Below are 25,750 nucleotides of genomic sequence, written 5' to 3'. Positions count from 1 at the left end.
CCTCTTACCAAATAAATCAAATTTAAGGATCTGTTTTAAATGTATTAAAAGTAAAGCAATCTAGGGGGAAAGGTCAAATTCCAGAGTGAGGATCTGAGTCTCATGTCACTTACACTGGCACACACTAAGTGCACATGTATACAGCAACTGCAAGTGTGCTTCCCAGCTTGGGTAGACAGACACATGCTAGCTCTGCTCCATCTGGTATGTTAAAAATAGCAGTGTAGTTGGGGGTACCATGGCTGGTGGATCATGCTAGCCATCCAAGTACATACCCAGGGGGTCTGGGCAGATTTGACACTGACAAATGACTTGTTAAATAGCTTGTTAATATTTTAATGCTCTCTAGGTATGTAATGAACTCATACAAATTTGAAGATAATTTTATTTTCTCTGCAGATGTTTTTCCTGTTCTACTTGGCATACAAAGGATATGGGCTCTGAGTTCTAGAAGAGGCAATGGGTGACATCCTGGCCCCAGTGAAGTCAATTATAGTTTTCCCAATGACATCTGTCGGGCCAGGATGTCACCCAATATACTGATTTTGGTTCTTTATTTCTTTTCTGTATCTGTGCAAATCATTACTAATGATCTGAGAAGGCATTTGAACACCTCCTGGGATTATTTATTAGAAAAAACATTTGGTTTTTGTTGTCCTATCAAATCCTGGCTATTATTTGTACTTTTTTTTTTGCCAGTGCATGTAAGGCAGGAATTCTGCTTTTTCCACCTGCTTCTTGTGTTTGTGTCAATTAAGTGCTCAATAAAGACATTAAATAGGCAGTTTTAGCGGAAGAAGCCAAAGGTAATTGTTCTGGAGTGAATCTCTTAAGAAGTATAAAATCTAACAGTACAGATCTCACCCTTTTCTCATGTTCTAAAACTTTTGGTTCCCACAAGACTTAACATTTCTGCCACTCAACATCTCCTTGATGTAATGTAACAGAACACACTCTAGTTACATAGGGAAAAATACCGACTTCATTTAACTCATATGGGCTATCTCCTGCCATCTAGTTGGAAATATTCTTAAAATAGGAACAAGGCCCTCAGGGTGGTATAATTTTCCTAATAAAATTGCAACTAGTTCCCAGCTATTTTAATAAACAACCTACCTGTAAAGGGCTGAAAGTGGCCGCTTGTTTCCAGGTTTTGGTCTGTATGGTTTTGGTTCTCCTGCCATGTTGATATCTGAAAGCAAACATTTGACACACATAAGCCAAATCTTAGCAGCTAAGAGTGAGTCTGCATGCACACAAGATGCTGTGAAAATGAATAATAAAAGATAGAACAGGAAAGTAAACCTAACATTCTGATCAAGTTTTAACTACTTTTAAGATGATGCTATAAAAGTGTCCTTTAAAAAAAATATCTTGTTACCTTGCATAATGGTTTAAGCATCACACCAGTCAAGGTTAATATATAGAATTCATATTTTTTTATAATTTAATGGTATGGTTTATGGAGATATTGTTAAGTTTGGGCTAATAATGTATCTCTGGTCTAGAAATGATCTGAATAGAGATTAGAAAAAGAGATAGATAGTCCTTTTAAGTCACTTCACCACTGTTCAGAAAAGTAGCTGTCACATGCCGTTGTGAAAGCCCATGATGACTCAGCCAGAATTCCTCCTTGTAATGTTTGAAGGAGTGCAGCATCAGCAGCCTCACCATATACCAGCCACTACAGCTCTCAGCGTTTAAATATGGTAATACCCAGACAGATAATAGGTCCATATCCCCCACCTCCTGGGGTCCCTTTTAGAGTTAAGCAAATACATTTGTGGTGCTAGCTTGAAGAGTATCTTATACTCAGGGAACACAAGGTGTGTGATTCTGACTAATCCCTATGCCACCACAATCTGGTCCATAGATTGAGGAAATCTCTGCCTTCCTCAAAAAATAAATTGAACTGCAATGTAAAATGACTTTTCCCAAACACAACCCTTTAGAGGAAGCAGAGAAAGTTCAGAGGGCAAATTATCTTCATAAAATGTACTTTATTGTTTTAAATATGTGTAATTAGTGCTTTGCACTCTGCGGTCCTCTAATCTGAAGCAAAGTCCTTACTGGGACAATGTGAGTCCTCGAAAGCTTTGTCACTTCAGTGTAAAATTGCCATAGCTCCACTGACTTTGTTGGCATTATTCCCGATTTGTATTGGCATAAATACAGGTGAATTAGTTTTAACTACTTTTAAGATGATGCTATAAAAGTGTCCTTTAAAAAATATCTTGTTACCTTGCATAGTGGTTTAAGCATCACACCAGTCAAGGTTAATATAATTTTGGAGGAAATACATTGTAATTTCCATATATAATTTTATCCTAAACAGTTACTTTCTCAGACGTCCTCTGTGCATTTCAGTGAAATGCTAGAAGCCTTGTATACTTCATAATGTATCTCCATTCCCTTACCCCAAAAGTCTATAGTGATCCTGAAAATATTCTAACATCTGATGTGTGAGCAGTCATTACTCACCCTGGATCTATTTACTGTACTCTCTTTGCCCTTCCTTGGAGTCGTACAAAAGGACTGAGCTAATCTGATGAGGGCACAATAGAAAATGTTCATAAATCCATTTTTAGTTCTAGTGAAAGTTACCAATGAATTAAAAATCACAGCCTATTCTGTTGAGAATGCCTTGACTAAAGTGGTTATATGAATACTTACAAAATAGCTGTGGAAATAGAGTGCTACTGCAATTTCATGGACAGAGCCTTTAACTCTGCTTTAAACAGCAAGCAGTTTGGGCTATCTTATATAAATATGGTATTTTTGCAGGAAATTGGACATAATAGTGTCTATACCAGGGGTCGGCAACCTATGGCACGCGTGCCACCTTTGGCACACGAGCTGATATTGCCTGACACGTGGCTGCCAGCCGGGGTCCCAGTGTGAGCCGCCGGGGTGTGGGGCCCTGATCCTGCTGCAGGACGGGCGGCGGCTCACAGTCCCAGGAGCCACAGAGCCCGAGCGCGGCTAGGGGGGAAGCCGGGGGAGCACACGGGGACCGCCGCCCACATGCATCCGCTGCAGGATCCCTCCGGGGGAGGTCACCAGGCTGCAGCCCTGGCAGGCATGCCCCCCTAGCTCTGCCCTCACCGCGCTCGGGTTCTGTGGCTCCTGGAAGTATGAGCCACCACCACCGCTGCCCTCTCACAGCTCCCCTCCTCTCGCTGCCTCAGCACTCCACGTGGAGTTTTGTTTGACTGGCATGGACCTGGTAAGGGGAGTCCCGGGGGGCAGTCAGGGAGCAGGGGGAGAGTTGGATGGGTAGGGAATTCTGGAGGTCCTGTCAGAGGGTGGGAAGTGGTTGGATGGGCCGTGGGAGTCCCCAGGGGTCTGTCTGGGGGCGAGGGTGTGGATAAGGGTTGGGCCAGTCAGGGGACAGGTAGGGGGTAGGGTCCTGGGGGGGCAGTTTGGGTGGGGGGTCTCAGCAGGGGGCAGACAGGGGACAAGGAGCGCGGGGGTTGGGGGGAAGTGGGAGGGAGTGGATGGGGGCGGGGCTAGGGCAGGGCTCTCCCCTCTTTTTTGATTGTTGAAATATGGTAACCCTAGGGGAGGGGGGAGCCAGAGGGCGCATGGGGGCTGGCGCCCGCATACATCCACTGCAGCCTGCAGCAGCCCCCAGGGGGATGCCATGCCACAGCCTGGGCAGGAGAGTCGGGGGGACACAGCTGCTCCCTGCTAGCGGTGCTGCCGCCTTTGCAGGGCTGCTGCCCCCCTGTACCGTGCCAGCTCCTCCATGGCGGGGGCTTGCTGCTGCTGCAAGCAGGACACTCTGGTTCTCTGGTGCCTCTGGAAGGTGGCTCCTCCCTGCTGAGCTGCTGCAGCGGCCCAAGCCCGGCAAAGCCAGTGAGTGGACTCGGGGCGGGGGCCACCTGGATGGGGTGGGGAGGGCTCGCAGGGGGGCTGTGCACCCTCCAGCAGAGTTCAGGGGGTGGGGAGGGGGGAACCTGGTCTGAGGAGCAGCCTCTGGGCATGGCTGGCCCCTGGGCAGGCTGACCCCTGGGTCTCTAAAGGCTCGTTGGGATTTGCCCCTCAATGAACTGATGTGCAAGGGGGGGTGTGCAAGGTGGAAGTTTCGCCTAGGGTGCAAAATATTCTTCCACCAGCCCTGCCCCAGGGGGTGCGTGCACCCCAGGTTAAGCACCACTGCACTACACTGATAAGATCTGCATTTTAATTTAATTTTACATGAAGCTTCTTAAACATTTTAAAAAATGTGTTTACTTTACATACAACAATAGTTTACAGACTTATCGAGAGAGACCTTCTAAAAACATTAAAATGTATTACTGGCACGCGAAACCTTAAATTAGAGTGAATAAATGAAGACTCGGCACACCACTGCTGAAAGGTTGCTGACCCCTGGTCTATACAGTAGAAGCCATGTGGAGAAGTAACCCTTTCACTTCAGCAAAGAAATTTTGTGACACCTTTGTAGACACTGAGACTAATTCACCAATATTGTATTTATGCCAATACAAATCGGGAATAATGCCAACGAAGTCAGTGGAGCTATGGCAATTTTACATTGAAGTGACAAAGCTTTCGAGGACTCACATTGTCCCAGTAAGGACTTTGCTTCAGATTAGAAGACAGTAGAGTGCAAAGCAGTAGTGTGGGAAGACCACCTGTAGGGTGAGCAGACGTGGTCTCCTTCACATAGCCCAGAAAGTGTCAGGCATCAAACTTTCCTTGGTAAATTCAAACGTTAAAATATAACTTTTTATATCTTTGACCGCTTCCCCTACAGAAATTTGTTTAGTTTCAGAGTAAGCTGCCCAGAAAACTAATTTTTTCCCCCCAAGAGAAATTGTGAATGAAAGACCTTTATTTGAAAATGTTTAGTTGAAAAATATTGGATTTCCCACTGGATGTTTCGTACCATTTCAATAATTCCTTATCAAAATGAATATTTTAAATTAATTTTCACTTTAAATACTGTTTCATTTTAAAATATTGATTTAAAATGAAACATTTCATTTCAAAATCTGCAATAGAAAAACTGACTTTTTTTTTGTCTGGAACTGACAGCTTCCCAGAAAGGAAAAAAGAATTAGTTCAGTTGGAAAAAATTTCCACACGAAAAATTTCAACCTGATCTAGTTTCAAAGAATGTTGCTGTGTTGGAACTGGCATTGCACTAAATCAGTGGTTCTCATACTTATTTGATCGGCCCCCTCTTCTTTGTGTCAGTAGTCATTTACATGCACCCCTGCCCCCCACCCCAAGTACATATACTGCCACTCAGCTCCGAAGACAGCACTGTGCCAGCAGCAGCACAGAAGGGAGGCAATGTGAAAAGTTATATTTGTCATCACTTTTCATAGCAGACTTAGTGCCCCATTGCCACTCATACTTCTGTGTTGTTGCTGCCACCCTGGGGCTGACAGCAGGAGACCTGCCACCTCAAGATGAAGGATTAGATCTGAGTCTGAGGTGCTTCCTGGTGAAGCATCGAGAGGAGAGAAGGAGAACTCAGACTTGGGTGGCTGGGCTCCGGCTGCCCTCTTTATCTTCACCTCTATGTAGGCATAGCTGACAGCGAGAACTCTTAAAAAAAAAAAGCACACAGCTCACGCCTCCCTTGATGCGTTCCCATGCCTCCCCTGGGATGCTTGCCCCATTTGAGAACCACCGCAATAAATCATTTTCTGTTAAGTGACCAACATATTTTTTCTTACTGGTGTATAAAAGTTGGGTGAATATTGGAGCCAGTTTTCATATTCCCTACTAATTGCTTTACTTCATTTAAATGTTCATACAAATTTGTGTTTTTAAAAAAAATAAATTGTGTATTTTTTCAAATATGCATATTTTAAAAAGAGTATATCATTTATACTGATACTGACCTGTCAGTATCAGCTTCAGACATTTGCAGGAAGTGATTGAGAACCATTGTTACCTGGGTTGGACTTCCATTTACCTCCTGGAAAACTAAGTATTAGAATTGGAAGGGAAATTTCATCCTGCAACCTTTACTATAATTAAAGCCTTCCACGCCATTTTAATATGACAGCTTTAGGTCATTGACTTTGCTGACTTTCACCATCTCTTCCTAAAACTCAGTCAAATTTTGTGGAAAAATGCAATATTTATAATCTGCTTTTGAAAAACATGTAAGGTTGTAGCATTAATCTCCATATATTTCTCATGTCTATCATCTACTCTTCTTCATTGGTTTATGTATTTATTTTTCCAGAACTTTGACCAAGGTCACTTTGAACACAAAAGTATTCTCAGATCTTTTTTCCACGTCCTTTGGGTACAGAGAAGTGTTATCTTTGTGATTTAATTGTAGACCTACATTCGTAAAGTTGTACAAATTCATCCAATGCAGATGAATGTTTTTGTTTTAGCCAAATACTGTCAGAAAAATAACATTATCAGAAAACACAGCAGGAAAGCTGCTTAGACTCAGTTAAGATACTATCAGGTACATATAAATCCCTAAAGGCAGTACCTGGAAAAACTGAATTGCATTATTGTATCAATAGCAATAGTGAGAATTGCTCTTTAATACAGGGAATATTTTGAAGAGAAGGCACATCCGTGGGGCTTTTCCATTTATTATTTCTGTTTTCGGTTTTCTTTTCAATCAATCAGTTTAACTATCCACCTTGAATGTCCCTTGAAATGTGTGTTAACTCCTTATGCTAAACAACCTGTTGCACCCCGTATTTAGCTGTGATATTGAGTATATTTCCCTGACCTGAAAAAGAGCTCTGTGTAACTAACTAATATACTACTTTAAACTGTCTATAAAACTATTTACAACTACGACTACGAACAGTGTACAGGAGAGCTAGGTACGTGGAGGACAGCAAGCCGCACTCCACAGTTCCAGCAACCGACACGGCCGTAAGAAGGAACTGAGGAGCGGGCGGGCCGGCAGGGGTATATATCAAGTGCCATAGTGGCACCACTCTAGGGGGCGACCTGCCGGCCCACTGGAGTTGCTAGGGTAAAAAAGTTTCCAGAAAACGTGCACGCACGGCGCGCACACCTACCTGGAATGGATATGAGCAATCACTCGAAGAAGAACAGGTGATTTGTGATTTGGTGTCTCACCAGAAGAGGTGAAGTCAGACCACTCAACTGCAGATGTGTCCTGAGGACTGGCATGACCTGGCAACAGCTGATCTACATGTCGCCACCAGGTAAGATTCTCTGCAGTCCGGAGTGTCTAGGAAACAGGTCCTGTTTGAGTGATGATCGTGGCAGGGACCCATTTAACTCTGGAAGTATAATTCAGAGCCAAAACTGGCTGTCCGGGCTAAAGGTTCGGTCTTTTGCTCTGGGTGCCCGTCTGATGACTTGATATTGCTGCTGATGTTGCACAATTTGTTGGGATTCAGAAGGTTTCAGCAGATCAAAGCAAGTGTGCAACTGTCGTCCCATCATCAGAAAGGCCGGGGATGCCTAGGTCGTAGCATGAGGTGTGTTTCTGTAGGAAAGTAAGGAGGTATCCAGACGCTTTTGAATGGAGTGTTGTCCCCTTGCTGATTTCAAAGCGTGTTTCATTGTCTGCACAAATCGTTCAGCTAATCCGTTGGTGGATGGATGATATGGTGCTGACGTGATGTGGTGTATCCCATTTGCCTTCATAAAATTTTGAAACACCTGAGAGACGAACTGCGGTCCGTTGTTGCTCACAAGTTGTTCTGGCACACCAAAATGACTAAAGAGTCCCCGTAGTTTTTGGATAGTACTCTCTGCAGTAGTGGACTGCATTATAGAGACTTCTGGCCATTTAGAATGGGCATTTACTGCCACCAAGAACATGCTTCCTTCAAGGGGGCCAGAGAAGTCAATGTGAATACGTTGCCACGGGTTTTCAGGCCAGTCCCATGGGTGTAGGGGTGCCCACTGGGGTGCATTCCTCACACCCTGACATGATATACAAGCTTTTGCCTTCTCTTCAATAGCACCATCCAATCCAGGCCACCAAAAATAGCTTCGTGCAATTTCCTTCATGTGCACTATTCCACAGTGACCGGAATGTAGCTGTTCTAACATCTGTGATCTCAGTGGTGGTGGAATAATGACACGTCTCCCCCACAACAAACAACCAGAGTGGACCGATAACTCCGTCCTCCTGGACATGTAGGTAACAAGGTCGGGTGAGACCGGAGAGGTTTGTCGAGATTTTCCATGCATCACCAGGTCCATAACTTGGGACAATACTGGGTCAACACGAGTTGCCTTCTTTATCTGAGTAGCCATGATGGGTGTATTCTCTACCTGTTCAAAGTAGAAGATTTCCTTTTGGGCACTATCTTGATGTTTGACCGGCAAAGGCAACCTTGAGAGGCCATCTGCATTGCCGTGCAGAGTGGATTTCTGATATTTGATTTCATATGTGTGTGCTGAAAGTAACAATGCCCAATGTTGCATACGACTGGCAGCTAATGGGGGAATGCCTGTGTAGGGTCCAAAAATTGATGTCAGAGGTCGATGGTCTGTGAGAAGAGTAAACTTTCGCCCAAACAGGTACTGATGAAACTTCCGAATTCCAAAAACAATTCCTAATGCCTCACATTTGATTTGGGCGTAGTTAGTTTCTGCTTTGCTTAGAGTGCGTGAAACAAAAGCAATAGGTCTCTCTTCTCCCAAAGGCATAATGTGTGACACGACTGCTCCAACTCCATAAGGGGAGGCATCACAGGCCAATTGTAGGGGTAAGGATGGATCAAAGTGCGTTAGAACTTCAGAATTTAGCAACGCATCCTTAGCTTTGTTAAATGCAACATCACAGGCTTCAGTCCACTTCCAGGCCTTGTTCTGCCCCAGGAGCTCATGAAGTGCTTTTAGCAGTGTGGCTAACTGTGAGATGAACTTTCCATAATAGTTCAGTAGTCCTAGAAACGAGCGCAGCTGGCTTACATTTCGAGATGGGGGAGCCTCCACAATAGCTTTAACTTTTGCAGGGGCCTTATGAAGACCTGCAGAATCAATGATGTGTCCCAAATATTCAACAGAGGGCTTGAAGAATTCACACTTGTCTTTGCGAACTCATAGGCCATACTCTTCCAGTCTTTGTAACCCTACAAAGTTGGGCCACATTTAGCCTCTAAATTCTTTAAGTGATCCTCTTCATTCCTTCCAGTGACCAGGATATCATCCAGATAGCACTGAACTCTGGACAAGCCCCACAAGATCTGGCCCATAGCCCTCTGGAACAGGGCGAGAGCAGACGTTATTCCGAAGGGCAGGCAACAGTATCGATAAAACCCCTTATAAGTCACAATAGTCAACAGCTCTTGGGACTTTTCATCAACGTGCATCTGTAAATATGCTTGACTCAGATCAATCTTACTGAACTTTCGTCCCCCAGCCAGGCCTGCGAAGAGGTCATTGATGCAGGGAAGCGGGTATTGCTCTGCACACAACATTGGGTTGACAGTGACTTTAAAATCACCGCAAATCTGGAGAAAGCCATCTTTCTTCACTATTGGAACAATAGGAGTGGCCCATGGGCTATGGGTAACTGGTATTAGGACTCCATTGGTGACCAGGTGCTCCAGGTCTGCTTCAACTTTTGGCCTGATGGCATATGGCACAGTTCGGGCTTTCAGATATTTTGGTGGACTGTCAGGTTTAATGTTCAATGTCACAGTGATTCCCTTCATACTTCCCAAATCCTCTCCAAAAACAGCAGCATGTTTCCTTAGTATAGGGGTTAGACTGGTTTCTTCTTTAGTCATCCGGTGCACTTCTGCCCAGTTCAGCTGAATCTGCCCAAGCCAAGACCTACCCATTAAGGCTGGGTAGTTACCTCTCACCACAAACAGTGGCAATTTAGCAGCCTGTCCATTGAGCTCCACCTTAACATCAATAGTGCCCAACATGGGCACAGCTTCTCCCATATACGTCTTCAGAACAGTTTTTGTTGCCTTAAGCAGAAGATGCTGTAGCTTTTCTTTATATACAGTCTCGGAGACCAGCAAGATGGCTGCACCGGTGTCCAGTTCCATGCGTATAGGTTTGCCATCCAACAACGGGGTTACCCAGTATTCATGTGAGCCCACTGCCAAAGACAAAACATGCAGTGGCACTTCCTCTTGCAATGAGGTGTCACCTTGATCATCCTGGGTCTGCTCTAGGGTATGCAGGGTTCCTCTTTTTGTCGGCCAGACCACAGGCCTCTTTTTCTTTTGTTTACAGGCACACTCAGTGTGTCCCTTTTTGCCACAGTGTCGACACACCAGGTCCTTACACCAGCATTCTGATGCCTGATGACCTGGCTCACCACAGCGGTAACATTCTTGACTCTGCACAGTTTTGTGGGTAGGTTCTTGTGACACTTTTTGCACTCTAGGGGATGCACCAATGTATTGTGCCTCCCTTGTAGCCAGTTCCATGGAGACAGCAATATCAACAGCCTTCTGTAATGTAAGCTGAGCCTCTGTCAGTAGGCACTTCCGTATAGCTTCACTGTACAGGCCACACACTAACCTGTCACGCAGGGCATCATTTAACATCTCTTTAAATTCACAGTGTTCTGCTAGCTTTTTAAAAATTGCTACAAATTGTACAACTGTTTCATCTTCTTTTTGGTCTCTTTTGTGGAACCGATATCTTTCAGCAATTACCAGTGGTTTTGGGGAAAAATGGGACCCCAGGATTTCCCCAATGTCACTGTAAGATTTAGTCTCAGGCTTAACAGGGTGTAGTAAGCTGCGTAGCAGGGAGTAGGTTTTAGCCCCTACAACACTTAAGAATACTGGCACCTTCTTCGCTTCTGTAATGTCATTTGCAATAACAAAAAGCTCAAAACGCTCAGTATACACATGCCACTGTTGGTGTCACTAGGCATAAATCTAGGCCTCAGTGAACCAAAGCTCCTCCATGTTGAACTCTACTTGATCTAGAAAGCTAGCAGCTGTGAAATTAAATGTGTAACAGTAAGTTATCAGTTGCAGCACAGCTCAAACCGGTCTAAAGCAGTAGTGATAAGGCCTGTGCACCTTTAGCAGGACAAGATAACTTGCAGAAGGAAAACTTACTAACGAGCTGCCGTGGCCAAGATTACTTAATGCACCTGCACTTATGTAATTGCTATAGGGGGAGGAAGGAGAAGCGGGGGGGAAGAAAGAAAAAAGAGAAAAAAAAACTTATAAAAAGGGAAAAGCCGTTTGTGTAGGTGTGCTTGATTTGAGGCATCAGTCTCCTTGCACCGCTTTGAGATCTCAATTAAACTTTGTTTGCTTCTTCACCGTGGTGTGTTTATTGGAGAGAAGTACACTGGGCAACGAACCCCGCTGTTGCCCCCCTCAGGCACTTTGTGTCGGCAACACCACTGCACTATATTCTCATCAAAAGGTTCCAGTGGCACGGTCAGAGTAGCCATGATTTTCAGTTTCACTTTCACAGTCAGTGCAAACGAGCAGTTTTTTTGTTTTTTGTTCTTTACCTTGACTTCTACTTCCTTCTGTTACTGGAGCAGCATTGGAATCCCACCCTCATTGCCACTTGTTATATTCTTGAGGGCAGCTGGTTTAGGAAGAAATCACTTGAGGCCAGACAGCAGACAGCTAACAAAACTACCATTTATTTACAGACACAGAGCTCGCCTAACCGGCCGAAGCTGGCTGGGCCATCCCCTAATAATCTAACTCAGTTGCCATAGGAACAAAAACCATGACAACCAAATACATAACAATAGGAAGATGAGTAAGAAGCCATTACAGCTCCACCAGGAGCTCTTTAATAACTTGAAAATCAAAAGGGAATCCTACAAAAAGTGGAAATGTGGACAAATTGCTAGGGATGAGAACAAAAGAATAGCACAAACATGTAGGGATAAAATGAGAGGCTAAGGCACAAAATGAGTTACACCTAGCCAGGTTCATAAAAGGCATTAAGAAGACATTCTTAAAATACATTAAGAACAAGAGAAAGGAAAGTGTAGGTTCTCTACTTAGGGGGAAGAAGAGCTAGTAATTGATGACAACAAGAAAGTTGAGATGTTTAATTCCTGTTCTGCTTCAATCTTCACTAAGAAAGTTAAAAGTGATCAGGTACTTATTGCAATATTTCAACAAGGGGGAAGGAAACAAGCCAAAATATGGAAAGGACAGGTTTAAGTATAATTAGAAAAGTTAGAGAAATTCAAGTAATCAGAGCCTAATGAAATTCCGCCTAGGGTACTTAAGGAACTAGCTGAAGCAGCCTCAGAACCATTAGCAATTATCTTTGAGACCCCTTGGAGGATGGGAGGTCCCAGAGTACTGGAGAAGGGCAAATGTAGTACTTATCTTTAAATAGGGGAACAGAGAGGACCCAGGGACTGGTCAACCTAACTTTGACACCTGAAATAATACTGAAGCAAATTATTAAACAATCAATTTGTAAGCATCTAGAAGATAATAGGGTTACAACAAACAGCCAGCATGGCTTTGTCATGAACATATTAGGCCAAACCAACCTAATTTCCTTCTCTGACAAGATAACTGATCTAGTGGGATAGGATGAACCAGTAAATGTGTTATATCTTGATTTTAGTCAGGCTTTTGACAGTCCCACATGATATTCTCATAAGCAAATAAGGGAAATATAGTCTAAATAAAATTACTATAAGGTGGGTGCACAACTGCTTGAAAAACTGCAATCAAATAGTAGTTATCAATGGCTTGGTATCAAACTGGGAGGGTATATCTACTGGGGTCCTGCAGGGGTCAGTTCTGGTACTAGCCAATTGTCTCATTAATGATTTGGATAATGGAGTGGAGAGTATGTTTATAAAATTTGCAGATGACACTAAGCTGGGAGGAGTTGAAAGCACTTTGGAAGATAGGATTAAAATTGAAAATAGCCTTGACAAATTGAAGAATTGATCTGAAATCAACAAGCTAAATTCAGTAAAGATAGGTGCAAAGTACTACACTTAGAAAGAAAAAATTAAATGTACAACTACAAAATGGGGAATAACTGACTAGGTGGTAATACTGCTGAAAAGGACATGGTGGTTATAATGGATCACAAATCAAATGAGTCAACAATGTGATGCAGTTGAGAAAAAGGCTAATATAATTATTTATTATATTAATAGGATTGTTGTATTTATTATCCCACTCTAATTGGCATGGGTGAGGCCTCAGCTGAAATGCTATGTCCAGTTCTGGGGATCACACTTTAGGAAGGATGTGGACAAATTGGAAAGAGTCCTGAGAAGGGCAACAAAAATGATAAGGGGTTTAGCAAACAAGACCTTATGAGGAAAGGTTTAAAAAAACTGGGAATGAAGACTGAAAGGGCCCCAATAATAGTCTTCAAATATGTTAAAACCTGCTATAAAGAGAACTGTGATTGTTTGCCACATCCACTAAAGATAGGAAAGTAATGGTCTTAATTTGCAACAAGGGAGAGTTAGGTTAGATATTAGGAAAGTCTTTCTAACTGTAAGAGTAATTAAACTCTGCAGTAGGTTACCAAGGGATGCTGTGGAATCCCCACCACGGAAGGTGTCGTGGAAGGTTTTTAAGAACAAGTTAGACAAACATCTGTCAGGGACGGTCTAGTTTTACTTGGCCCTTCATCAGCACAAGGAGCTGGACTTCATGGCCTCGAGGTCCCTTGCAGCCCTACATTTCTAGCATTCTATGGTTTCCATCACAGTTCAGCAGCACATGAATAACTAAGCAGGTTAAAGGGCAGGGGAGAGAATTTTTTTTTTATTGAATTCTCAGAGGTCCCATGCCCCTTCAACGGTGTTTGAATTTGAACACTGTATAGGGGTATGCTTATGAAGAAAAATAAAATCATCTTATTCTCTGAGAACTGATGCTTCCACTACAGACCATTCAAAAATCAAAGTCCAAAATGGGCATAAAATTAAACTTCCCTGTTCTTGTAAATACCCACTTTTTCCAAAGCATAAAGCTAGCAAGAAAATTTCAAGCCAACTGTCAATCATTTGTATACTGTTAGGATCCACAATAGGTCAGGTACTGTCTACACTTATAGGAAGACACCCTTTCTACCCAATATGCTTACAAACTGTCTTTAAGTTGTTTTATGATGTCTTTAAATATATTCTAATTGAAAGCTGTGTAGTACCTTGAGTACCTCACTCTGGGTTGAGAATGGAATATGGCAAAAGGTCAGAGAAAGCTAGTGTTGCCTTTTCACATCCAATTATTTTCCAGTTCTGTCTAAGATTAGCCATGAATTTGTTAACATTTCTCAGGAAAGATGCTTTCATACTGTTTCTAGACCAACTGGAAATCTTGTGAGATAACATGGTTCATCCATCATTAGTTTCATAGTAGACATTTACATTCATTAGGTCATAAAGTTTGTGTCAAATAAAGTTGTTGGCAACAGTGTGAAGATGTACCTACTGTCAATGATTCTTCCCTCCGGAATGCAAATAAACAGAGCTCTTGAAACCTGCAGATATCTGTGGACCATGTTTGCAGATTGTGGGTCAGATGTGGACACAAATTTTGTACCAACGCAGGGCTCTACAGATAAACACCACTGCTTCCACTGTAAAATTAACTGATACATTTGTAATTTGACAAGAGACATAGTGATGCATGTTTCCTTCTCAGAGGGAACGATCAAGCCTATAGGCTTCTGAATCGTTATGACTCATCATATAGCATATAGTAGTAGTAGTAGTATTTAACATTATCACCACAATATTACTAAGGTACTACTATATTTAGAAAAATGATTATGCAAAAAGGAACATTATTACTCAACAAAATCTCTGTGAATTCAAAGTCATATTTGATTACTTTTCTGAATAAAATAGTTGTTTACTACTTTCTATTGTTAGAATAGCGGAGCCAATAAAGCTATGAGACAAGGACCTAGATTATTTTCTGTCTTATGCACCATCAGCAGAATTGATAACTAATTTTGAATACAGAATCTTTGTTGCTAATAATATTGTCCAGATCCCTGAGGTTCCAGGGCTAGCAAATTACATATAAACTAAATAAATTTGATATTTAAATCATTGAGAGACAGCATACATGGAACTCCACAATGATATCTGCACAGCATGTCCACTTCAAAACAATATTTAATTACAGTGCCTGAAATCAATGATGTGTCGTAAAAACCAGAATGCTCCACACATGGGGAACTTCAAACAATGCATATACTATATCAAAGGGAATTGTAACCAAGTCATGTTACACTTAGCAGTTATCTACCTTACAAAGTTTAGACTGTACATCAAGTGCTTGTCTCTCTCAGCAATAAGAGTAAACCATTTTTGTGGCTTGAATAAGAAAGCAATTAAGTTATTTTAAAATGTCGGAAATGCCAACTGCCATAAGTGGGTCTAGGCTTTGCTCTACTCTGTGCCAAATTTTTGGAGCTGTGAAGGAAGAAACTTCCCAGAAAATTAATTACAAACTCAAATAAACATTGTTTGTAAAATATAAAACAAAGGTGTGTGATATGCTATTCACCTAGAGTGCTAAAAATAATTTGCTCACATGTATCCGCTGCATTTGCATTTTCTCTGAGCATACAAGTAGTTGGAAATTTTCTTTATACTAACTAAGATGACAGCTTTTGTAAATGCTTCAACCAGAAAGAGCTGCCTTTTTGAATAGTTTAAGAAAGTGCTTTGTTCAACTATCTCTTCTTAACACCATTGACTAACTGAACTGTCAGGCATGCTGATGTTTGAAATCCTTTCCCCACCTCACACCCTGCAAAACCTTATTCAGTTCTACAGAAAATCCTGACCCTTATATACAAACTTAGCAAACAAATCTTGCACCAAGTTGGCTCTCTGGGGAAGCAGGAGGGAAATGGAATTCTCTACTTAGGTTGCAGAGCAAGAGCAGAGCTGCTTTGTGGCAGATACTACAGCCTTGGGGCTTCTATAGTTTTCATATCCCCTACGCTACTCTTTACCTGTGTGGAAGCACATTCCCTGGCTATGTCTTAGGTGACTCTCCTGAAACACTCCATGTAGTGGGGCTCAGACAGCCACTGTACAACAGTTGACTGCAGTGTGCAGAGGCGGAGACCTCCTTCCTCTCACCTCAAAAGGGAAGAGCACTGGTTCATTGCCTTTGAAGTTCTTATCCTTCCACAAGATTTGGTCCAGAGTGAAGAACTTCTACAGTTACCAAGGGTTGCACCTCAACTGGCCAAACTACAGTATGGGGCAAGTATAATCGCCTCCCCTTTAGTGGGCTTCTTTGCATTTGAAGATGTATTTGAATTGTCCCTCCCTGGCATGGTATGAGCCCAACCAAGTTCTCCGCACAGCAGTGCTCAAGGATAGCAGAAGTCGGGGCATAGAAGCTAGGGATGGAAGATTCACTACTACATGGATCGTCACACAGGGATCTGCGATTGGGCTGGAGTAGCCTTTGGGGTAGTGATTCTGGAGCTGCTCCATCACCCAGAAAGCAGAATTTCCATCTCACATGCATCTGTGTAGGGCTTAGCCTGCCTACCCCTAAATATATAAGTATATAAAGTCAAATAAGGCAACAGAGATTGGGGGGGAGGGGTTGTAAAATGTCACATGACATTTATTTATTTATGCCTTTTGGAGAGCAACAAAACTGCTTGGATGTCAGGATAGGCAGTCCTAAAAAAGTTCATGCGGTGATTGTCACATACTATTATTATATCCTTTGCATTGTTACTTTACATTGCTATGATTAATAGGACACATGTAGTTGGTTTTAGTGAGGTAGCACCAGTCCACAGGTGAGTGATGTGCCACAATAGTGGTTCCATTCTCTGTCTTAAACAAGGAGTTTGTGTAATAGCTGTGGGCATTATCTTCTATCTCATAGAAGATGCAAGCCAAGCCTCCAGCTTTTTCAGATAGTGAGGCGCTGAATGAAGTCCTTTATTCCTTTGCCTTCTCTTGACAGCAATAACAATGCTGTTTACAAAAAGAAGAGAGAGTTCCTGTCTTTCAGACCAAGAACAATTGCTACAGGGCAGCAGCTACCAAATTATTTGGTGTTCCTCTTCGGTAACCAAAGATAGTTATTTTCACAAGCCTCTGGTAAATCTTAATGTTGAGTAGATGTTTAAGTGCCTCAGCACTACAGTTAGCCTCAAGCAGTGACTTTCAACACAGCAGCTGGGATGCAGGAGGAGATTTTCATATTAACTCCTTCAGACCTGCCAACGTGACACATTTTAAACAACCTGGCTATGAACTTCAGCCATTTTTTCCTATTCCTCCAAAATCTTTTTCTCTCTTTTCAACACTGATCTAGATGGCTTGTCTGCCCCATATCATGTCCTTTAGCTCCCCATTGTGTGAGGCTTAACTCTTCATGCCATGCTGCAGGACTGAGACTTGATGCAAGGGGGTTCTGTGGAGCCTTAAGGTTTCCTTGTCTCATGCTGTCCCATGCATCTGGCCTGGCATTTCTTATTATTATTAGAGACAGTCAACATTACTCATGCAAAAAATTCTTCACAAAACAAGTTGCAAAAAAAAAAAACACAACTGTTGACATTCTGGCCTTTCCCATCTTTTTGCAAACTGTTCCTGTGACATTTTAAATTGAAATTTCAATCAAAATTGTAATCTAAATTTTCAACATTACTGAATTTTTTCATTTTCTGGACTATTTTACTGAAAACTAGGTTTTCATAATTTCATAAGACAAAAGACAAACAAACTAAAAGGGTCTGTTTTGAACCCTGCACAACAGAAACAACTTCAATTGTTTTCACAAAATTGTTTCCCCAATTTTCAATTTGTATTTCAGTAGCACTTACGTATGGCACATTCAGATGTGGTCTCACTGTTCTTGATGCTGTACAAACACTTAGTAAGAGAATCCCTGCCTCCAGGAGCGTCCTGCTTAACTAGACAGCCAACAGAGACAAAGGAATTGTCATCCTGATTTGTAGACAGGAAACCAAGGACTGCAGTGCACAGATCATGCAGGAAGCCTGTGGCAAGGAAGTGAACCCAGACCCTTATTCTAGTGCATTAACCACATGACCATTATTCTCAACCAGGTTGCTCTTATTTTGGATCAATCATTCTCACTCTCAGCTGTCAAATTCCTTCTTGACAACCACTTATTTTGCCTGGTTCTTAGGTTCCAGTACTCCATTTTGATCTCATCTTATTTCCTTAAAAAAAATTAAAATAAGAAAAATCAGAATGAGTAATATTTGTTCACTCCACAACAGGATTAATGTTATTTCCCTTCTTGCAATGTAACCCTTCTTACTCCTTCCTATATCACTTCCCTTTGCTTGTTATTATCATATTGTAGATATATCAATTTTAGATTTTATATGTATATGTATATATAAAGGAAGCACATACAGTGGACAGTGATACCATAATAGTGTATACATATTAAAGTATATACCATACATACTTGTTCACTAGCCCGTTCATTTATATGCTGACCACCCAAAATGGATAGGTAAAAATAGCAAAAACTGTATGACCCTTTCATAAGCCAACCCTCTATTTCAGGGGTTGGAAAGCTTTGGCTTCCGGCCCATCAGGGTAAGCTGCTGGTGGGTCAGGACGTTTTGTTTACTTGGAGTGTCTGCAGGCATGGAGCTCCTCAGTTCCCTGTGGCCGCAGTTCGCCATTCCCAAGTTCGGCCGATTGAGGATCTCACTGGCTGCGGTTCACCACTCCAGGCCAATGGTGGTGGCGGGATGTAGTGTGGGCCGAGAGATGTTTGGCCACCATTTCCTGCCACTCCCATTGGCCTGCAGTGGCGAACTGCAGCCAGTGGGAGCTGCGATCGGCTGAACCTGCGGACACAGCAAGTAAACAAACCGTCAAATAACCAAACCGGCCCGGCCCACCAGGGTGCTTACCCTGGTGGGCCACATGCCAAAGGTTGCAAATCCCTGTATTAGATATTCAATTCAATGATTCCATAGAGTTTAAAATCATCCAATTTTGGTGTAGACCCATTTATAAGTCAACCCTCACTCTTTTTTGTGTCACTTTTTTACCAAAAATATTCGGTTTATGAACGAGTATAAACCTTAATAATATTTGCCATAAAATGCTATATGAGATCCAGGCATTATTTCCTATTTCAAGTACATGGAAATACTGTACTATTCTAGATACTACATGGTAGCTGTTGTGGAAATTTTGTCTGTATTGTGATTGCTGTAAAATATTTATGAAGCACTGTCACAATATTAGAAGGGCCCATATTTTTTTCCTAGAATTTTAAAATACTCATTTTCTCTAGTATTCACTGACCTGTTTGCCATTTTCTTAAACACTTCAAGGTTGAACAAAATGATAGCACAGGGAGGCATAATTCCACAAAAGAGTGACACAAGGGAGACAGCATTATTCAGGAGCTAATTTTCAAATAAACAACATGCCAAATTTCAGTACAATTAACACATACGTTCATTGCCAGTTCTCTGTCACTTCCAATGCACACATTTCCCTGAGTGGATTCAATTCACACTGACACCTAAACCATAACAATGCAGCTTGCTACAAGCAGGAGCTAAAGTAAACTGAACGTAGAGGTAAGCTTCAGAATAAATGACACAGAGTGGGTCTGTTCTGTTTAGCAATAAATACAATTTGCGTTTCCTGGACTAGATGGCTCAGATTCATGGTCCATCTAGTCCAGTATCCAGCATCAGATACTTCAGAGGAAGATGCAAGAGCCCTACAATAGATAGATAAGGGAAAATATTCCCCTATGAAGGTCTCATCCTAATACTTAATAGTTAATGATTGTGGTAAGCCCCGAAGCATGAGTTTTTATCTTTTTTCCAATAATCATTTTGTTAACATTAACTAACATAACTCTAGATATTCCCACTATATATAAACAATGCATCTGTCTTTGCATCTTACCTTCCCTCCCATTCTACTCTCACTGAAGTCAAGTGAACTTTTGAAATTGACTTCAAAAGATTCAGATTTGGCCTTGCGTGCAAAGATTTCTTCATATGCACTTTATAGCCTATTCTTCACACATTCTCCGTTGAGCAGCTTGAAGTGTATTCTGTGTTATTAGCAATATTTTGTGTATATTTTGAATCTACAATAGCAAATGTTATGCAAAAATCAGTTTATCAAATAAACAAACTGTTTTAAACCTGATTTAAACTCAATTTAAAAATCAAATATATTAGAAAAATAGAGACCATATAGTTTGTCAAATTTAATTAAAAAAAATCAAAGTAGTTTTAATAAACAAATGTAAAAAATAATTAACATGCAAACCCTTTTTATATGATTGTCTTGTAATTTAAAACAAAAGTACTATATACTTCTGGGGGGGGAGTGTATAATGTGTGTATATTTTAATTAATATAACTCCAGGTTTAGCAGGTTGGTATTTAGGACATCGTTAATTCAAGATTTATCAGTGTTTGTACTATAAATCTGTATTTTCAGAAGATTAGGAGTCAGAAGTAAAAATTAATTCCAGGCCATGGCAAAAATGTGTTTTGTTGTTGTTTTAAAATGTTATATTTTATTTATTTTTATATATATGCACACACACATACACTTTTCTTTATGTAATATATACAAAATATATACACTATATATAAAATTCACACACTATATATGAGAGTGTGTGTGCGTGTGTGTAATCATAGACTGGAACCACTTTTGCCAAATCCTGGAACTAATTTTTATTACTACCTCCTAATTATCTGAAAAATAGGATCTGGAAAATATGCCTGTTCTGAAAATACAGATTTATAATGCAAACATTGAGAAATCTTGAATTAGAGATGTCCTAGATACCAATCTCTAAACCCAGAGTTAAACTAACATTATTGAAATTTATGCAGGAATGAATTGCTTGAATATACAGCAAATAAAACATTCATAAACTATGGACATTTTCTTTCTGAAAACTGCTATTTATCATAATTTGTAAAGGGACCAGTGGTGACATAAATCCTATTTGGAACTTCTACCTGCAGCTTTCAGAACTGTCAGCTTTTCTGCAGTGCAATGAAAAACTTCCAGTGGCTGACCAAATGAAACAGTTCCCTGAACTTACCTGGAAGCATTAATATTTTGGACACACTGAATCAACTGACAATTTAATGTATGTCATTTTTACGGAAATAAAAGTTTTAAAGCCTTCAAGTTCTGTTATTTTAAAATATATTTTTAGTGAAATTTATTTTTTTACAGTCAGTTTTAAGTTTTAAGACTGAGTGGTCTCATTAAATATAAGGGGATAAAGCTCTGACAATGTCAGAACAACATGTTAACTCCTAATGTTTTGACAATTAATATATAGATCCCAGTTCGGCAACATTTTAACATACAATAAGTAGCTAAAATAGGTGCAGCCTTGCATACGTTTGCCTACTTCAAACATCACTTCATGGTCACTGTCAACTTGAGCATGCCAGCTTTCTTTAAAAAAAAGGAATAAACATTAGATGCAAATGAGCCCACTATCCCTGCGTGGTTTTGTTCCTGGTTATATAGTTGCCATTGTCTATTACAAAGAAGATACATATAAGCCCCTGCAACAGTGATCCAAATAATAATGAGAAATTACAGCTAGGTTTGCATGTTCCCAGCTATGCATGTTCATAGAACATGTGATATATAGAGTATGACCCTTTATTTTAGTGTGTAGTGTCTGTAGCTGAGCTGGGTATTGACCCAGACCTCCTTACTGTGACACATGGCCAGAAAGGGTTAAGCATCCTGCAGGATAAATGACTCAAATTCAACTTTTAGGGACATATTATTAGATAATGTTTGTGGGTTTTTGTATTTATATATATATATATATTGTTAGAGGTTAATAATGTTACCAAAGAGTCCCTGTCTATACTGTATTCTTTTAATTCAGAGATCAAAAGGAGATCTTAATATTTAAATGAAATGTACAAATAGTGATATCACTATTCATCTCTCTTTGAAGTGTATAGCAATCACCTCTGAATAGTGGAAAACAGGCAACTGCCTTATGTTAATCTCTGTAGCTAATTACCAGTGATGCTTAGGAAATAGGTCTACTTCAAAATCTCCATGATTGCCTACTGTTCGCCTAAGGACTTCGAGCTGTCAAGAGAAGATCTGCAAATGTTGTCTTGGGTCCTGATCCTTTTTATCTCAGATCTGCTTGATGCTTTATCCAGGGGAAGCTTGAGTCATAAGGCCAAGATCTCCAGTCCCATCTGGATCACCCTCAATATGAACATTGAACTATAACCTATGGACTAATTCTGAAAGAACTCCTTGCAACGGCAAAGTTCACCATCTCTACTATGAAACTGATCTCAGAACTGTACTCATGTCTGTATGTATGCTGATCTTTTAACTGATACTCTCTCTCTTTTCTTTATTAATAAATGTTAGTTTAGTTAATAAGAATTGGCTGTAAGCATGTATTTAGGTAAGATCTGAAATATTCATTAACCTCAGAGGTAATGTGTTTTATCCTTTGAGATTGGTAGAACTTTATTATATGATTAATAAAATTTTCAATTATCCTCATCATATTTGACTTGAGTGTCTGGGTGGAGGCCTAAGGCTGGGTTGCTTTAAGGGAACTGTGTTGTTGGCTTTTGGGTAACAAGGAAGGTATTATGTGCTGGCTTGGTAAATCTAAGTATTAGAATATCTACCAGCTTGGGGATTGTCTGCTCCATTCTTTGCAGTTTATCCTAACTGAGTAACCTCAGTGTGGCTCCCCTGGTACTCTGGTCACACTGAGGGATTGTTTATATTGGCACTTTGCAGCACTGCAACTTTCTCACTCAGGGGTGTGAAAAAACATCCCCCGATGCAGCAAGTTTCAGTGCTGTAATTTGCCAGTATAGACAATGCACTAGCCCATCGTGGAGGTGGTTTTTTAAGAGCACTGAGAGAGCTCTCTCCCAGCACTGTGCCGCGACTACACAAGCCCGGTTAAAGTGCTGCTGTGGCAGCACTTTAACATCACCAGTGAAGACAGGCCCTTGCTCACTGGACTACATTGCTTCACATACTGTATTTGTTGTAAGAAACTTCCCATTGCCACTGCAAACAGTGTTCCACGAAGGAATAAAAATAAGACTACAGTTACACCAAACACTAGATATTAGTAAACATATTCATTCACTTTATCTTTTTATTCCACGTAGAGTCATTAGGAGCAACTTCCGTAACTACTACAGGATCAACAATTGCAATTAACTTCTTATTTTTCCTGTGCCTTTTTCTCTGCCTTTCTTTTTTGTTGCCCTGTAGAAGCTTTTGTTTAGCAGTATAAAGTGTTCCAAAGCCTGAGGTTAATAAAGAGAGATCAGAAACTGCACCACACAAACATTTTCTCATTTTCCAGTTGACAAAAATGGCCAATTGCCAAGACCAAACATCAGTAAACTAGTGGAAACAAATGTTTACTGCAGAATATTTACAAGCTTTAATCTTGGAGGAATCAGTCGCTCCATTTTGAGGGTGTTTTGTTTTGTTTCCATTATTTATCCAGGTTTGTCTGGCAAAAAATAGATACTAGCTGCAATCCCGTATGTGGCATGTAGCCCAGATGGCTTCATCTCTGTTTTATGCTTATATTCAGATGACAAATGAATTTGTCTGAAAACTTACCCTAAATGGAAATGTTAATCTAACCTTCTGCCCTTACATGACATGAAAATATATCACCAAACCCTGTGAAAAGTGTGTAAATCCTTTTCTAAAATGAATAAAATAAACAAACACAGAGTATACTCTCAGGAATTATTATTATTTGGCTCTATAAATACATTGTATAAGTTATTCCTTCATAAACAAATTCCTGCACTAAATGTATCCGAGAATACCTTTCTGCCGGCTTTTGTTAGTACAGATTGTTAGCCATTATTTTCTAACTTAAGGGAAATATATTTTCCTTTTATGAGATATCCGTGCAAAGGCCAGACTACAATTATAGAAAATCAGATAATATAGTGTAAAATAAAACATTCCCAGAATGGAAACAGAACTCACTTAAAGACAGTGGGTTAGATTCAGTCTTTGTTTATAACAGCTTCTGCTGGAGTAACCCAGAACATAAGACCCCCTGGTGGTGAAAGGTGCCCATTACCTTCTCTCCTCCAGGATCCTGCAGCCAACAGGTCTCTAGTTACAGCTTAAAGGCTTCCCTCCCATAGTGGACTCTAAAGGAAGGACAGGCACTGCAACTATTTCTTGCCTTACTTTGGGGTTGAACCCCTCTAGTCGGCTCGAAGAGATGTAACTTGCAGCCTGGTGTCTGATGGGGGCGAATCAAGGTCAACTTATTACAAGTCTAGAGACTAAATCGAGTTCATCCCAACTTCCATGCACATAGTTTTGCACCAACAAACATTTAAATACACACTTTTCAAATGCTAGCAATTGCACTCGCAGTTGATGGCATTTACACATTCAAAACCTGCCCCAAAACAATGTGCAGATAGTGTCATCTTCCAAGATTTTCTAATCTGCACTGGGGTACTAGCCACCATATTGTTAGTTAAATGCAATTATTTTTAATTCTACTTAATTTGAAAGAATAAACAGTCAGTGTACCAAAAGGAATAGATATACTCCACTGATATGCCTTTTGGCAGTAAGTCATTTTACAGATATATATTGTTATAAAAGCATAGAAATTGAAAATACTAAATAAATACTCACCAGAATTTATTAGAAAAAAGTATCTTTTAAAAATATATGATGTGTTCAACAAAGTTATAGGTACACAGATTGTTTTTGGGGTGTGACATAAGGAAGGGAAGGGAACAGAAGTTCAGGGATCCTGTAGTTTGGTCACTGCTTTCACCACTCCTAGTAGAGACTGTGAGAGATTACATTCATCTTGATATATGTGCATATTTAGGGAAAAGTCATTCACAGGTATACTGCTCATTTATCCACCTACATACATAAAGCTAGTTCAAGCCCTGTTGGCCTTGGAACAAGAGGGATGGATCCAAGAATCAATTATAAGTCTCATATGAATTGGCTCAGGAGAGTACTCTGTGACAGTCTGTACCCCTATGTTCACCCATTTTACAAGACCAGTGCTTAATCTGTGCTGGGTGTTTACAAAACCAGGGCTTAAATTGTGTTGAGCCCTCGCACTTCTAGGCTTGGTAGGACATAGTAGTGCTTAATTTGTGCTGGGACTTGCTGGGGCTGAGCCCTGGCACCTCTGGGCTTGTCATGTCAGTTGCCGGTCTTGGCATGGACAGCAGGAGGCTCATGCTGCCGCTGCTTTGCCAACAGGCTGCAGAACTGCCACCTCACCCACACCCCTTTGTAAAGCCAGCAGCGCGCTGAGCCTGCCAGATGCCCAGCGTCTGCAACTAAATTGGTGTAAGCTGAGCTCCCACATCCTGGGCTGTGAGACCTTTAGGGCCGGGGTTGCCATTGGCCCCTTGCCTTCCTGTGGGGGCTCCCATGAGGAAGCTGCTGCCCCTCGTGAAGCCCAGGAGAGGTAGAGACTCCCTAGTGCTGGCAGCAAGGAGAGAGGTGAGGTGTCAAGGACTGGGGGGAGGTGACCATGCAGCCGGGGCACAGTGCAGGGCAAGAGGAGCTGGGCACCAGGGCTGGAAGGAAGCTCCAGGAGGTAGCCCCACAGCTGTGGGCAGGGTCCTGACAGGGGAAGTGGAGCAGGAGCATGGATCAGTCAGAGCGGAGTGCACATGATGCACCAGGGAGAGAGGCAGGTCTGCGCTCCAGCCGGGGGTGCTGACCCCCACGGTCTCCATGATCCAAGCTGCTACAGCCCCCAGCACCAGCCATGTTTGGGGGCTCAGCATCCCCACACCCGCAGGGGAC

General features: G+C 41.3%; 1 protein-coding gene across 5 annotated transcripts in view; it reads right to left on the bottom strand.

Annotated features, from left to right (window-relative positions):
* The window catches only part of RALYL (RALY RNA binding protein like), a 656,676-nt gene that overhangs the window by 135,530 nt on the left and 495,396 nt on the right, over positions 1–25,750 (bottom strand). For all 5 annotated transcript variants that reach the window (XM_050941248.1, XM_050941247.1, XM_050941250.1 and 2 more), the window contains one exon: positions 1,117–1,192. In XM_050941248.1, the coding sequence (XP_050797205.1) occupies positions 1,117–1,192 (76 nt within the window). The remainder of the gene's footprint in view (positions 1–1,116; positions 1,193–25,750) is intronic.

The sequence above is a fragment of the Gopherus flavomarginatus genome, chromosome 2 (genome assembly GCF_025201925.1).
Source record: "Gopherus flavomarginatus isolate rGopFla2 chromosome 2, rGopFla2.mat.asm, whole genome shotgun sequence".
Taxonomy (NCBI): Eukaryota; Metazoa; Chordata; order Testudines; family Testudinidae; genus Gopherus; species Gopherus flavomarginatus.
The sequence above is the reverse complement of the archived record's forward strand: the minus strand, read 5'-3'. Positions and strand labels throughout refer to the sequence as shown.